At 44.0% G+C, this 17,046-nt stretch overlaps 1 protein-coding gene across 2 annotated transcripts in view; it reads left to right on the top strand.

Moving 5' to 3' along the window:
* The window catches only part of LOC143277157 (E3 ubiquitin-protein ligase UBR5-like), a 152,915-nt gene that overhangs the window by 107,062 nt on the left and 28,807 nt on the right, over positions 1-17,046 (top strand). For both annotated transcript variants that reach the window (XM_076581914.1, XM_076581915.1), the window contains exons 17-18: positions 13,805-14,033; positions 15,660-15,785. In XM_076581914.1, coding sequence (XP_076438029.1) covers positions 13,805-14,033; positions 15,660-15,785 — 355 coding nt within the window. The remainder of the gene's footprint in view (positions 1-13,804; positions 14,034-15,659; positions 15,786-17,046) is intronic.

Raw genomic sequence — 17,046 nt, 5'->3', positions numbered from 1 at the left:
CGACTTGTTTGTGCAGATTTATACATGATGTGGTGTGCCTGAGGCAGTGTCAGTGTCTCTTTCACCGCAATATCAAAAGCATTTCTTAAACAGTATAGATATGTTTAAAAAAACAACAACATTATTTCAGTGGTGTTATTACATGGATACTGAATTAACTGGAATGAACATAGAAGAAAATTTAAATTAATTGTTTGTTTCAGTTTCAGTCAGCCTGTTGTAGACTAGGTTCAAATCAAATCAATCAATCAAATCAAAAACACTTTATTAATCCACATGGAAATTAAGTTGTGCAATCACAGGCTCGTTGTAAACACTGGCATAAAATCATCATGCGCAACATAAGAAGAGATTAAAACTAGTCAAATAAGAATTCCCATTAGCTGACGATATACTAACCCCCCCACACACATACTCATGTTAAGACAATAGGGTATTGCACAACAATATTTACAAATGAAAACATCCAACAACAAAAATGGTATAGATTACTAAAAATAACATGCGCGCACGCATGCACACACACACACACACACACACACACACACACACACACACACACACACACACACACCTGCACACGTTAAGACCATAAGGTATTGTACAACAGTACATTAATAAAAACATCAAGGGAATAAATCGTATATATAAGTAAAATGCACACACACACGCACGCACGCACGCACACTCATTCACACACACACACACACACACACACATACACACACACACACACAACGTATGCATGCACATAACATATGTCACGCCATTAAAATTAGTACATTAACATTAAGATACATGAAATCCAAGTAAAATAAGAAAATATTTAAAAATCACTTCCGATCACACACACACAGAAATGCTTGCCCGTGCTCACCCGCTCAGTCCCACATGCACGCATAATGTCTGCTCCCATGCACTCGTCTGCTGGTGAAGTTCAGGTGTTGCTGTGGCGAGGGGGCTTGGGCGGTGGGAGGGTTCACTCATGAGTTAGTGTATTGGATGTTTTGATTGTGTGCGCGAATGGCTGTAGGAATAAATGAATTTATGTATCGAGATGTTCTTGCGCGTGGAGCTCTAAACCTACCACTTATGTCTGACCTTCTGCTATTAATGTCATCATGTAGTGGGTGTCTTTTGTCGGTCAAAATTGTTATTAGTCTGTAAGTCAATTTTCTGTTGTGCATGTCGCTAAAGGTGTCTTGTCTTATACCCACCACCCCACCCGCTTTCCTAATGACTTTTTCCAACCTGTCTTTGTCATGTTTGGTCAGGTTTCCCCCCCAGCACACGGCTCCGTATGTTAAAAACTGCAGACAACAGATGTGTAAAACATTTGGAGCATCTGCTTGCATACATTGAAAGATTTCATTTTTCTAAGACAGTATATGCGACTGTTGCTCTTTTTAATGAGTGCAGTTGAGTTTTCATTCCAAGACAGCTTATTGTCGATTATCACACCAAGATATTTGTATGAGTCTACTTGTTCGACCACTTCATTTTTTGTGATGATTTTACTTAAACTTGATTTCTTTTTTCTGAAGTTGATTACAAGCTCTTTCGTTTTGCCAACATTCAGCTCAAGGAAATTTTCTTCACACCAGTTCACAAACCTGTCAATTTCTCTTCGGTAGTCAGCGTCATCGTCATCAGTAATAAGTCCTGTCAGTGCGGAATCATCTGCAAATTTAACGAGTGGACACGAATTGGTCAGACTTCTGCATTCAGCCGTATACAAGGTAAAAAGAAAAGGCGAGAGCACTGAGCCTTGTGGTGCACCTGTGTTTGTGAAAGAAACAGTAGACATAAAATCATTTAATTTTACAAACTAAGTAAGATAGTCTAAAACCCATAAAATCGTCGGAAAAGCGAGTCCCATGTGCATCAGCTTTTTTGCTAAGAGGTGAGGTTGAATTGTATCAAAAGCACTAGAAAAATCAAAGAACATCAGGCGGACACAGGTATTTGATTTGTCTAGGTGTTCATAGATTTTGTTCAAGACAAAAAGTATTGCATCATCCGTACATCTGTTCCTACTGTATGCAAATTGCAAGGGATCTAAAAATGGTTTGACAGACTCATGCAAATAGACAAGTATCACTCTCTCAAAAACTTTCATCACAGCAGATGTCAGTGCTTCTGGACGGAGGTCATTCATACATGAAACATGTGTTTTCTTGTGCAGATCCATACATGTTGTGGTGTGCCTGAGACAATGTCAACGTTTCCTTTCCGCTGCATCAAAAGAATTTCTCAAATAATCAAGATATGTCAAGAAAACGTGATTGAAATGATGTTATTATCTCAAATACAATAATGTATTTATCGCACCAGAAAAAAACCCATAGCTTTAAATATCAAATTTGACCGAATGACTTCAGTTGTATCATTGCATTGGGGATACTTGTTTTCGAACAGAACAACCTTGGTTTGATCCCACAAGCATGCCTGTTTTTTTTGTGTGTGTTTTTTTTTCAGACATTAATCCCTTCACTGCTAGTACGTTTTGCTATAGCCTATGCTGAGAAATTTTTCAGAAAAACAAGAAAAACACGCCAGTGATCTTAATTTGTTTATATTTCAAAAAGTACTGAAGGTAAGTGCATAAAAGTATATATCAAATGAAAGGAAATTGAACCATGATTTTGTTTCTAACACTCCCAGGTTCATATAATGAGTCAATCTGACACAAAAATTCCATAAAATGCAAGAAAAAAAATTGGGACTGTCATTCCATCATGCAGGTGCTACAACATCAGCCAGGTTATGTAGCAGTCTTTCTTGTAAAGGTATGCGTCCAGAGGAGCAAGGAGAAGAGAGAACAGCACTGGGAAGAGGGGAGAATCCATACCCTCTGAGTCAGGCTCGATTTTCACCTGTGACAACTGCAACAGAGCCTGCCGATCCAGAATCAGACTGTACAGCCTCAGCAGGTGCTGCAACCCAACAACTTGACCAAACTAGGCGCAGAGTTCCATTGTCTCCTGAGACAGACGGCGCCAACAACAAGTTTGCCGTTTAACTCACACAGAATACTTCCTGGGTGATCAGGCATTTAACTTACTATATCTCGCCAGATTTAATGGATACCTATATAGCGCCTATCCTCGGTCGGAGACCAAGCTCTAAGCACTTTACAAACTCGGGGTCGTTTGCACAAGAGGCTGCCTACCAGGGTTGAGCCAACTGATGGCAGCGTTTGGGTGCTCATCAATAGTTTCATGTGTCATTTATTCAGATTTCAGGCCCGCACTCATACACACTCAGACATGTAACACTTTACGTGTATGACCATTTTGTTTATTTACCCTGCCATGTAGGCAGCCATACTCCATTTCCAGCGGTGTGCATGGAGGGTATATGCTTGTTTCCATAACCCACCGAACGCTGACATGGATTCCAGGATCTTTAACTTTCATATTTGACCGCCTTTGTGTATATACACATGAAGGGGGTTCAGGCACAAGCAGGTCTGCACATATGTTGACCTAGGAGATTGGAAAAATCTCCACCCTTTACCCACCAGGCGCCGTTACCAAGATTCGAACCCGGGACCCTCAGATTGAAAGTCACACTTTAACGACTCGGGTATTAGTGCATCATAGTCATTTAGCTTACTATACATCATCAGACTTCATAGGTGAACAGTCACCCACGGTTTTAATATAGGCCGTTAAGTTGCAATACCTCACCAGATTTCATGGGTGACCAATCACCCATGGGTTTTATATTGGCACTTCATTTGATATCGCTTACCATGTTGCATGAGTGCACATAAACACAAACAACACACACATGCACACACGCACACGCGCGCACACACACACACACACACACACAAAACACCACACCGCACCACACACACACACACAACAACAACAACAACAACAACAACAACAAAGTTATTTGATACTTGGATTCCATGTAACTCGCACAACATATCTCAGTTGAATAAACATCTCTCAGTTGAATAAACATATCTCAGTTGAATAAACATGACTATAACCATGCACTAATTATTATCATGGAAAGAGAGCTTTTAATACCTGAACTAAAACAAATCAAGGTATGTCCATGTCACAACTTTTGTGATGCAAAAAGTTGTTGAGGTCAAAATGGATGCCAGGACGTACAGTGGAGAAGAGGTGGCTGGAATTTTGTTTGATTAGCCGCACAACAGCAACAGTAGTGACTATGAAAATGTGGTAGAAATAAAAGTAATGTTATTGATCAACTGAAGTCATTCTGATTATCCCGATTAGGATTACACCCTACCAAGAACTTTGACAGGAAGGGGTGTAGTCGTGTTGTATAAGGACATAGAAAAACCAGTATTTTACCTTGAACTTGAAGACTTCATTTTGGGGTTTTATTTGCTATGAAACCCCCAGATTGATAATAATAATAATAATACATAGTTTTTCTATGGCGCAATATCCAGCACCAATGCTGCTCAAAGCGCCTTTCATCATCCAGTTGACTATAAGCATTCGTAAAAAACACATCAACTACTATCTCCTCCCGAAACCTGGAGGGGGTCAGGCTGGTGTTCTCCTGACCCACTCCCGGGAGGGTCACTACCTTGTCGTGGTCGGGAGGCTTAGTGGCCAGTGATCGAGCGAGCTATGTCGGCGGGGGCATCAGTGCTTCTTGGGGTTTGGTGCTCTGGTCCCAGGTCTTAATTGACAGCCTACATAGCCATCGTAGCTGTTAGGGCTGAATAAGTGGTGGTTTTGTACTGATGCCCCTGATAGGGTTTCCCATGCCGAACAGGTCGTGAGTGAGGCCCAAACTAAACGTGACCCACTGTCCCTTTCGCTATTCTTTGTTCTTCTTTTTACCGCCTCTTTTCTGTCCTCAGCTCCCCATCAAGCCTTCTTTTCCACATTCTTTTTTTCCTCTGCGGCCTTCTTTTGGCCCGCCGTGTTTGCCGTGCGGCGCGACCTGTGATGGAGGGGAATGAGATCCTGGGGATTGAGAGAGCACGCTGCTCTCAACACATCCCTTTGGCTCGGACCTCTCCTAAGACAGGCGGCACACATTGGCCCGTGTGTGTCAATCGGCTACCCCTTCGTGGGGCTGGGTCAAGACTGGCAGTTTAGTGGCTGACGAAGGTAACCCCCGTAGTGCTCGGCTCTCTGTCCCCGGGAGCTGGGCATGATCGGGGGGGAGCACGTTGGAGCTGGGCTGCTGGTTGTATATCCCTCCCGAAACCTGGAAGGGGTCAAGCTGGTGTTCCCTTGACCCTGGCCCCTAAGTTGGACCCCATGGTGGGTGGGTAAGGGAGGGATGAATTCACATTTTTCTTTCAACATGAATCCTAAACAAATACACCCCCCCAAACTCGGAAAAAGACGACGACAGGGAACGGACGACTCAGACTCTGAGTCGGAGGTCGTCGAGACCTCTGGTTTTTGGCCATCGTGGCTAGTGATGGAGGGCGCTGATGACGACAAGCCCTTGTCGGCTCTCAGCCCCTTCGCTGTCCAGAAGGGCTTTCAGTGTCTGGCAGGATCGCTCAGATCCATCAAGAGGCTGAGGAGCGGAGCGTTTTTAGTACAGACAGAATCCAAAAGACAGACACAGCTCCTTCTCAAGGCGACCACTTTCGTGGATAGGGCAGTGAAGATTTCCCCTCACAAAGGTCTCAACTGCTCAAAGGGAGTCATCAGATGCCCGGAGTTGAAAGGTGTGTCTGAGGCCGAGATCAAGAGCGAACTGTCCTCTCAGGGAGTGACCGATGTGTACAGGGTGACGGTGAGGAAGGGGTCGGACAGAGTCCCGACCAACACTTTCTTCCTCACCTTCTGCTGCCCGGATGTCCCCAAGGACATTCGGGTCGGATACCTGCTAGTTAATGTCAGCCTGTACGTACCGTCCCCTCTGAGATGCTTTAAGTGTCAGAAATTCGGACACGTGAGAGACAGATGTAAGGAGGAAGAGGCGTGTGGCACCTGTTCGAAGGCGGCGCACCAGGGCGATTGCGTCAGTGCAGCTCTGTGTGCGAACTGCGGAGGTGGCCACCCGTCCTCATCGAAGGACTGCCCCGCCTGGAAGAAAGAAAAACAAATTCAGAAAGTCAAGACAGAACAGAAAATTTCCTTCTTTGAGGCAAGGAAACAGGTGGAGGCCGCGTCGCCTAGGACGTCGTATGCCTCTGTCGTCAGATCCGGGACGGTGGACATCGCAGTCCAGACGACGTCCACAGGAACGCAGACGGACGACTTAACCGCCTCGTCGGAACCGTTGGCCTTGGGTGGAGGCGCTGTGTCCACCCCTTCCCATCCTGCGCGGCAGTCCTCAGGGGCTGCTGGGCGGGAGAGAAAAGCCTCGGGCGGAGGCACGTTGTCCGCCTCCCGCCCCACCCCACCCCCCGGCCCCCCTCGCCCCGCCTCTCGTCTGCCTGGCCCTCGGGCTGGCGGAAGTGGCCGGAAGCCCCCCGCACCTCCAAAACTCAAGGAGGGGAGGGCTGCGGCCACGGCGGGATCGGGAGGGGCCGAGGTGGTGGATATTCCGACCCGGTCGGAACCCGAAAAATTTATGTCAAAGAACAAATATTCCATCCTGGCGGACCTTGAGCCACCGCAAGTGGAGGAGCAGGGGGTAGCGATGGAATAGGCTGCTGCTTTTTTTTTTTTTTTTTTAAAAACCTTTTTAATGGCAGTGATCCACTGGAATATCCGGGGATTCTATGCCAACTTCCAGGAACTCCAGCTGCTTTGTCGTGCTTTGAAACCTTCAGTGCTGGCACTGCAGGAGACTCTGCAAAGAGATGGCAAGGTTTTATCTCTCTCTGGTTTTAACTCCGTTTTTAAACCCGCTCAACCGAAGCAAGAGGGGTTGACGGGAGGTGTCGCTCTTTTTATTCGAAAGTCCCTTTTATACAGTACAGTTCTTTTAAGCACCCCTTTACAGGCAGTGGCAGTCAGAGTCACGCTCGAGAAAACCATCACTGTCTGCTCTCTCTACCTTCCCCCTTCCGTCCGTGTTCTGAGGCAGGACCTCATGAACCTGGTCGACCAGCTCCCACGTCCGTTTTTACTGTTGGGCGACTTCAACGGACACTCCCCGCTCTGGGGAAGTGAGATGACATCAGCCCGAGGTCTTCTCTTAGAAAACCTTCTCTCTGACATGGACTTGTGCTGTCTTAACGACAAGTCTCCCACTTACCTGCATCTGTCCTCTGGAAAGCTCTCGTGTTTAGATCTGTCGGTCTGCGATCCATCGTTGGTCCTGGACTACGAGTGGAAAGTGCACGACGATCTGCACGGGAGTGACCACTTTCCTGTCGTCCTCCGCCCCACAGATGGAGAAGGTGACTCTCTGCCTGACCGCCTGTACTACGACAAAGCAGACTGGAGTTTTTTTACCACCAAGATAAGAGCGGAGCTGCAGGAAGAAACAGTATTGAAAAGCAAGGACCCTGCTGACGCTCTGACTCGGATCGTTTTAGATTGCGCCAAAGCAGCAGTCCCATCGTCTACCTCCAAGCCTCAGGTCCCTAGAACGCCCTGGTTCAACGCGGAATGTCGGGAGGCCCGCAAGTCTCGGAAGAGAGCGCAGCGACGCGTCTTTCAGAGACCGGAGTCCGATAGCGTTCGAACCCATCAACAGCTGAGGGCGAAAGCCAGGTATGTTTTTAAAAAGAGCCAGAGGAAGTCTTGGAGAGATTTCTGCTCTTCCTTAACCTCCAACACACCCAAGAAGAAAGTGTGGAGGGTTTTAAAAAGAATTAAGGGCAAAAACGCATGCCCGACCTTCCACCATCTTAAACTTTCAGACGCTCTGGTCACAGAGAAGAAAGCAGTTGCCAATTTGCTTGCCTCCACAATAGAACAGAACTCGAGATCTGCTAACAAATCTGCTCGCTTTCTTAAAACCAAAAACCTGTCAGAAAAAACACCATGTAACTTCTTTTCCGACAACACAGAGAATTACAACCTTCCTTTCACAATGAACGAACTTAAATCTGCCCTTCAGACCTGTACGGATTCCTGTCCAGGAATGGACGAAGTCCATTATAAACTCCTAAAGCACCTTCCCCAAACCTGTCTGGACACCCTGCTTAAAGTTTATAACCACATCTGGGTCACAGGCTTCTTTCCACCCTCCTGGCGGAAAGCCCTCATAATCCCGCTGCCGAAACCGGGAAAAGACCCCTCGAACCCCTCCAACTACCGCCCAATTGCACTGACCAGCTGCGTCTGCAAACTGATGGAGAAGATGGTCAACGGTAGACTGATGTGGAAACTAGAGACCGACGGCCTTCTGGCGAAGGAACAGTGCGGTTTCCGCAAGCATCGCTCTACCGTTGACCATCTGGTTCGTCTGGAAACCACGATAAGAAATGCTTTCGTCAACAAACAACATGTGGTGGCCATATTTTTTGACCTGGAGAAAGCTTACGATACCACGTGGAAATTTGGTATTCTTTCCGACTTGCACAAGCTCGGCTTCCGAGGACACCTGCCTCAGTTTATCCACAATTTTTTACAAGACAGACAATTCCAGGTGAGAGTCGGCACCACCCTGTCCGACATTCACGAGCAGGAGCTGGGTGTCCCGCAGGGGAGCATCCTGTCGCCGGCTCTGTTCAGCATCAAAATTAATGACATCGTTCAATCCGTTCAGAAAGGATCGGACAGCTCGCTGTTCGTGGATGATTTTGCTTTATATGCAACCGGCAGCACGTACGCCAGCATCCAGCGACGGCTTCAGCTCTGCGTCAACAAAATCCAGTGTTGGGCAGAGGAGAATGGCTTCACATTTTCGTCCTCCAAAACTGAATGCATCCACTTTCATAATTTTCGCCAATTCTATCAGGACCCTGAAATCCGTCTGGGAACATCCACCATCCCGGCGGTCAAGGAAGCCAGATTTCTAGGGGTCGTCTTCGATCAGAAGCTGAATTTTCTCAGCCACATTAAACAGCTGAAAATATCTTGCCTAAAAGCCCTGAACATCATCCGAGTTGTGGCACACACGAACTGGGGTGCTGATAAGAGGACTCTCTTGCACCTCTACAGAGCCCTGGTCCGGTCCAAACTGGATTATGGAAGTGTTGTATACGGCTCGGCCAGACCGTCCTACCTGAAACTGTTGGACCCTGTACACCACCAAGGGCTCCGTCTCAGCTTGGGTGCTTTCCGCACCACCCCTGTGCACAGCCTGTACGCAGAGGCGGGGGAACCGCCTCTTTCCAACCGCAGACTGAAGCTGACCCTGAACTATTATTTGAAATTGTTTTCGGAACCTACAAACCCTGCTTACGATGCTGTATTCAACAACCCTTTCGATAAGAAATTTACAGACAACCCAAACTGCATACCTCCTCTCGGACTCCGCATTCAGCCGCACTTGGAAAATGCCGATCTGGATGTCGGTGGCATCTCAGATTTCTCTAAGTTCCCTGACAGCCCCCCGTGGACCTTTACAACACCTGAGGTCCGATTCGATCTGGCCTCGTACCGTAAGGACACCACCAGTTCTCTGGCCTACAGAACCTACTTTTCGGAACTGTGCCACAAATTCCCCACCTTTCAAGGCATCTTCACTGACGGTTCCAAGTCAGAGGACGGAGTCGCCGCATCTGCGTTCTGTCCCGCCTTTCCTGACCGGCCCTCAACGGAACACATCCTGTCTGACAGCTCGGTATACACCGCGGAACTGACCGCACTGGTCCTGGGGTTAAAAATGGTTCTCTCTTCCAAACAGAAGAGATTCATGATCTTTTCCGACTCCTTATCAGCCCTGGAGGCGATCGCCTGCAGGAATATCACTCATCCCAAACTGCTGGAATTTTATGAAACTTTTACTCTCGCAACGAAGAAAGGAATCGAGGTTGTGTTGGCCTGGGTTCCCGGACATGTTGGCATTCGTGGTAACGAAAGGGCGGACCTGCTGGCCAGGAACGCTGTAAAGAAAGAATTGTCCAGATCCTTGGTACCCTATACAGACATGAAGCGGAAGGTCAATACTTACGTTAAGGATCTTTGGCAAGAGAAGTGGAACACCCAGATGGACAACAAGCTCTTCCAGATCCGTCCGGACCTGGGGGAGACCCTCCCTTCGGGGGTGAAGAACAGAAAGGAGGAATCTGTGCTGTGCAGACTGCGTATGGGGCACACTTTTTTTACTCATTCTTACTTATTGAAGGGGGAGGAGGCCCCTCGATGCGTTCCCTGTGACGAGCCTCTCACCGTGAAACACGTGCTCCTTGACTGTTGGGATCTGCATGACGCTAGACGCAGACATTACACGGCGGTTTCTTTGAAGACTTTGTTTCGTAATGTCCCTCCGTGGGCGCTGATGGACTTCTTAAAAGAAGTGAACCTTTTTAACCAGATTTGAAGGTTTTAAACTATGGAAGTTTTTTTTTAACTTTGGAGTGGAAAGTTTGAAGTGGTGACTCGTTTTAATTGGTTGGGTTTTTTTTAGCCTTGTAGCAGTAATTGACGCGGCGATAGCCTTGAGATGGCCTTAGTGGTCGGCGAGGCTCTAAGCACCATAATTTCATTTCATTTCAACTACTATCTGACAATGGAAAACATCCAGTATGTTCATATTAATGAAAAAGCACACTTAAGAGATGGATCAGATTATAAAAGCTATGAAGTAAATAAGGCTTAGATTAAAACAAAATGCATTTCATAGAACGCATGCACACACGCATACACCGTGGCGCACGCGCGCACACATACATATAGGTGTCCCTCCCTTACAGACAGACAGACAGACACACACACACACACACACACACACACACTGACATTAAATATTAACTGCACTAAAAACAAAATTGCATAAGCATTAACCCTTTCACTGCCAGGAAAATAAAATTTAAGTGAAATCTATTTGCCAGGGTTTTTTCACAAAAAACTGGTATAAATTTTCCAAAAATTCTGTGCTCTTTGTTATTGGAGAAAGACCCATAAAAGTATATATTTTTTGAAAGGTAAATGAATAAAGAATACAAAAACACATGCTGTTTTCCCATTTTATATATTTTTAGTGACATGCTGTTGTTTTGAAATCAGTGTTTTGTTTTTTGTCACATTTTCAACTTGTTCATTACAAACATTAGTCAGGTAATTTGCACAAAAATATATTTTCTGGACAATTGGATATCTGCAAACACAAAATCATAATAGAACAACCACTATATATATATATATATATATATATATATATATATATATATTTTTTTTTTTTTTTTTTTTTTTTTTTTTTTTTTAAGAGATAGATACATAATGCATTGTGACTTCTCCAAGTGATAATATGGATGTGAGGCCATGCCCCCTCAGTCTCCACCCCCCCCCCCCCCCCCCCTCCTCTTCACCCCTCTCACACGGTCACTTGATCCAGTTTTCATCAGACCGCATTGGCTGAGTGCCAAGAATATCGCTCATACTGTGTCCTGCTAATAATTCGGTCATGTTCTGTTGTCTGCTAACATCTGTACAGCCGGCACCACTCACTGATAGTCGCATCTTGGCCACTGTCTTGATTGCTCCCTTTATTTTTCTATCAAATCGTCCTATAAATGTTCATCACTGTCTTCTTTGAATTTACGCTTCAATTCTTTCTGAGTATCAGCTAAAGAAAGAAATCTTGGTTGATTTAGTTCGTCACGATCGCATGTCTTGAGCACGGCGTCAGTCCAACATTTTGTTGAGCGAGCGAGGAGAGAAGTCAGGCAAACACTGAGACAGTGACCCAACCAAAACATTCAAATAAAGGACTGCTTCATGACGTAGATGGGGTTTCTAGCTGTGAATAGAATCTAGAAAGATTCCCCAGGCTAAAGCTACCATTATTTTTGTCAACGAAGTGAATGCAAACCAGGGAAAAGTCAGAATATTTCGATGACGAGTTATCTCGTCATTGTGGCAGCGAAGCATACATGCTTGCCATGACGAGTTATCTTGTCATATAGGCAGCCTAGGGATTAAGATATTTCTTATTTTCTAACATAGAATTCTGTTCGGACATACTAACATGCCTACATACTTACACCTGCGTACCAGAGCACTGTACCCTCACAAACACATGCATGCATGCACGCACGCACACACACACACACACACGCACGCACATGCACATGCACACATGCACGCCCATTAAAAATGACCAGACAGAAAAAATGCCATCACATCTAAGACCAAAACTACATAAAATGCACAATGCATTAAAACAGGACTACAAAAATATTAGATAGACAGATGGACAAAGGGAGAGAGACTCACAGACCAACCTGACAAACGGACAGACCGACAGGTGTTTATTTGTATCAGTGACTTGAAAATGATTATTGAAACAACAATTTATGTTTATTACTCTTGTTTAATCAAGTTATCCGCGTGTGTGGTGTGTGTGTGTGTGGGGGGGGGGGGTGCGGTGCGGGTGTGTGCTGATTATCTGGTTGTGGTTTTCCGCAATTCATCTTTATTCTTATCTTATCTGTCTATTATAATCAATGTGCAGTATAGTAGGCTATGTTTATAATTATATTCAAATAATGTTTCTTAATTCTTTCTGTTTTTACATTAAGAATACTAGTTATTACCTGCAGTGAGTGGATGTATGTATGAAACGATGTATGTGATATTTTTTACATTTGTATCTTCGTAATATTTGTTGGGGCTGTTGTTGGCTTTTACAGTTATGGTCCCCATGTTGTTTACTTGTCTGTGTTGTGATAATGCACCTGACCAAATTTCTCCAGTTGGAGATAATAAAGTTATTCTTATCTTATCTTATCTTAAAAACAAACAAATGGCATTCCATGGAAATAAACTTCTAAGGGAGAAACATATTTGTGGTGTAATAAAAGTTCCCTCATCTTCAATGACAAAATGAAAATTCACATTATTGCTGTGTTTCAGTACAGCGGCTTTGATGGTTGCTATGTCAGACATTTGCCACGTCGGACTGTCAACACATCGGACAAATGAACGTTGAACTATTGACACATTGGACTACTGACACGTCAGACTATCAGACCGTAGCCGTTGTATTACTGTTTGATAGTGTTTGTGGGTGGGTGGCTTGGTGCACTTATGTGGAGTTTGTGAAAAGAACATGATAATTCTGGAGAGAAACATGATGTTTGCAGTTGGTTATTATGTTCAATACATCTCTGTACCATTTCCAGCTTTGAAATACTTGAATCATCTTTTTTTCTTTCAGAATTTTTTTTCCTAAAAATCTTCCCATGATTATCTCATCCTGTCACCATTGAACATATGATAATTCTCCATTCATATTCTTTCAGTAAAGCATATAACATTAAATACTTTTTAGCATTATTCTGTTACCTTCCACCTTCCTTCCTGCCCAGTTGAGCTGTGTATGTTTTTTTTTAAGGAGGAAAGTGACAGAATGGTTAAGATGCTTAGCTGCCAATACAATGGCCGTGAGGGTCTTGGTTCGAATCCCACTAAACCTTTCTCCCAAGTTTTACTAGAAAATCAAAGTGAGCTTCTAATCATTCAGATGAGATGATAAACCAAGGTCGAAGTGCAGCAAGCACTTGGTGCACTGAAAATGAACTCGTGGCAACAAAAGTATTGTCCTCTGGCAAAATTCTTACAAGGGAATCCACTCTGATAGGTACACAAATACATATGCATGCACTGGAGCCTTGACCAGTGCGTTGGGTTATGCTGTTGTCAGGCATCTGCCTCGCAGATGTGGTGTAGCGTATATGGATTTGTCTGAACACAGTGACACCTTGAGAAACTGAAACTCACTGCTAAAAAATGGCTATGGGACCTTTAAACCTTTTTTTAATTTTTAACTCTAGGATCATTGGCCTGTGTCTGCTGCAAAACGAGATCTGCCCACTGTTCCTGAATCGTCATGTACTGAAGTACATCTTAGGCCGCAGCATCGCGTGGCATGACCTGGCTTTCTTTGACCCCACCATGTATGAGTCACTGCGGGGGCTGGTGACCGACTCTGAGTCTAAGGATGGTTCAGTGGTCATTCCTGCCCTGGACCTCAACTTTTCCATTGAGCTTTGTGCTGAAGAGGTGAGTAGTTTGCTGGGATTTCTGTCTTACATATATAAGTGTGTGAGTGTGTGTGTGAATGGCAAATAAAAACCGAGAAATTTTGGTCTACTTTTTTTTCTTCTTTTTTGCCACATTATCTGTTTCACTGGCATTATTCCCACTAGGCTCATTCCTAGTCCTCCATACACAGCCACACCTGACTACAACTGGATCTGATGCTATAAAAACAGTTTACTTCCAGAGTGACTTGCATTTGTGGTAATGCAATTACCCCCGTTCATTTAGTAATATGAACAATTGAAAACAATTTTGCTGTATTCATTTACAAAATCTGCAATTCCATCTGCATTCACTGGAAACGTCTTATATGGCAGTCAACTTAACCCAGTTCAGAGTTTAATTTGAATCCTCATTGGCTCTCTGATGTAATGTTACTGGTTGACTTGTTAGATTTTTTTGATTTTTTTTTAATGCAAATTGAGGAAAGAGAAATGGGGTGGGGTGGGGATGGTTTTTCGTCAAAACTCGCAATTGTGGAAAGGCGTCAGAGGAATGGATAAAAGAACTCTCTCTCTCTCTCTCTCTCTCTCTCTCTCTCTCACACACACACACACACACACACACACACACACACACACACACATACACACACACACACACACACACACACACACACACACAGAGTCACTCTGCTGCATTAACTCAGCTCAGACTCGCACATGTAGACTCACACACACTGCCTGCAGTCTGACTTCACTCCAACCCAGGGAAAAACAACAGGACAATTTTATACACTTCTTTCTTATTATTGATAACGAAATTCAGAGAAAATAGATAGGTATGTCCACATTTCCCTCTCAGGATAAATTATATTGATAGTTCACTCTGGAGAAACATGATTACAATAGTTCCATTGTCCCTTACACTTTAAGGTTAGGCTCAACAATATTCATAAATCTTTCCATATGAAATGCCATTTGTTTCCTTGCGTTGTCATTTTGTACATCAGAGTATTCTTTCTTTGGCATCTTATCAGCCAAATAACATGGTCCCAAAAGGGTGCAGAGGATCCTATAACATCCTCAGAACCCAACTTAACTGGCAGTAATATTAAAAACAAAACTTCCTGTACTTTTACCTTGTCAGATTCTCATCTTACATAACTGTGTTCTCAAAAGTAAATTTTATTTTAAAAATCTGAAATCTGTCAAATTCAGAAGAAATGTTTGCAACAAATTTAACATTATCGAACTTGAGGACAACACTGAACTTGCCACTACTTCAGGACAAGCTTTCCTTCTGCTTGTCAGTCCCACATCAAGGACTTAATTTTCTCTCAAAATGTCAAGTGCTTCATAAGACCTTAGACCCCAAGGTCTGTCTATCAACAGTTTACACTTGTGACCAACACCTCCATGTGCCCAGAGTGGAATGACAGTTTTGGTGCTCTTTACAATACATCAGCTCACTAGTAAATATTCACATCAGCAACAAGCATGGGCACCACTACCCTTTCTCCATAAATTCAGACCAAAATACAGTATTATTGTCGAGCCATATAAAAAAATCTTCCCTTCACAAGCAAAGCAAGTCTATCATGACATCAACCAAAACTTGATGCAGAATTGCCATGCTGTATTTCAGGGTGGGGAATCAGTGGAGCTGATCCCAGATGGAACAGATGTGGTGGTCAACCAATCCAACGTTCACCTGTACGTCCACAAGTATGCCGAATACCGTATGGTGCGATGCCAGGAGAAAGCCCTGAAGGTTTGTGCTTGAATATCCCTTGATCCCCCTAAAACAGAGCATTGCTGCTTATATGGCTTGGTTAAAAATGGTTACATTCCACTTGTAGATGACAGTAAATGTGGGAGCTGCAGCCAAAAAACAAAAAAAAAGAGTAGGAGAAAAAGACAGGCTGAGAACAAAAATAGAATATGTACCTCTTGTATTCTGTTTCTATGAAACAAAACTCCCCCTAGATTTCTTAATACTACAGATGTATACGAACCTCTTGGATAATGAAATTTGGTAGGTTAGTGCATCCATGTGTATCCTTGTATGAAATATGAACTACATTTTCCCTGTCCAGTTGTGAAAGGTTGTGTGATTGTCACCTAAATGTCACCAAGCATTTCATGGTCACATTGACCTTGCGATATGCACACATGCAATAATGCCATGCATATGCATGTCTTAGTGCAAGATGGAAGCTGAGATCAACCGACGTGATCTACCTTTACATGACTGTGTGGGTCCAGTTGTCCCACAAACGTGTATGTGTGTGTGTGTAGATATATATATATATATATCAGGGCTTCCATTAAGTCACATATGTGCATCCCTGACTCTCTAAGATGAGAGAGGACGCACTACATTTTTGGTTAGGGAGTCGGCGTCAGTCGAAATGTGAATGATCATGGTCAATCAACAGCGCTCGCTTCTTCTCGTTTCACTAGTTTTTGGTCAGCATCTTATCTTTGCAAAATCGCCGACTGTTGCAAAATTCATTATTTTTGTCTTGTCTACCTTTACAGAAAACTGTTGCCCATTTACGGTACACTCACAACAAGGCTTGTCGAGTATTAATGATACAGTTTGAAATCAGAACGCCTCCACTATTGTAGCTTGACACTCCAAAATGCAAACAAGATGAAAAGGTTGATTCTGAATCAACCAACATCAATCAGCCAGCTTAAAAAAAGGGACAGATCATTGAAAAAGAAAAGCCACACTTGTCAGCACCCATGGGAGTAAGAATTCAGATGGTTACAGTATGACGAGGACACACTTGTAATGCACTCTCACTCCCTCAACCACTTTCACACAGGATCTCCATCCTTGTCGAGACGCTGGAGCTGTTGGTAATGCTGCATACAAATGACATGATCATCACTTCAGTTGTAACATTCAGTGGATTTATGCTTTGATCCAGGCCATAGAGACTAATCATTGAGTCCATGTTCCAGGCTGATTTCACGTCAGTTGATTATGTAGCAATACACATCATGACTGCAGTTAATAAATG

This window comes from Babylonia areolata, chromosome 33, assembly GCF_041734735.1.
Source record: "Babylonia areolata isolate BAREFJ2019XMU chromosome 33, ASM4173473v1, whole genome shotgun sequence".
NCBI lineage: Eukaryota > Metazoa > Mollusca > Gastropoda > Neogastropoda > Buccinidae > Babylonia > Babylonia areolata.
Note: the sequence above shows the minus strand (reverse complement) of the source record. Positions and strands in the feature narration are given on the sequence as shown.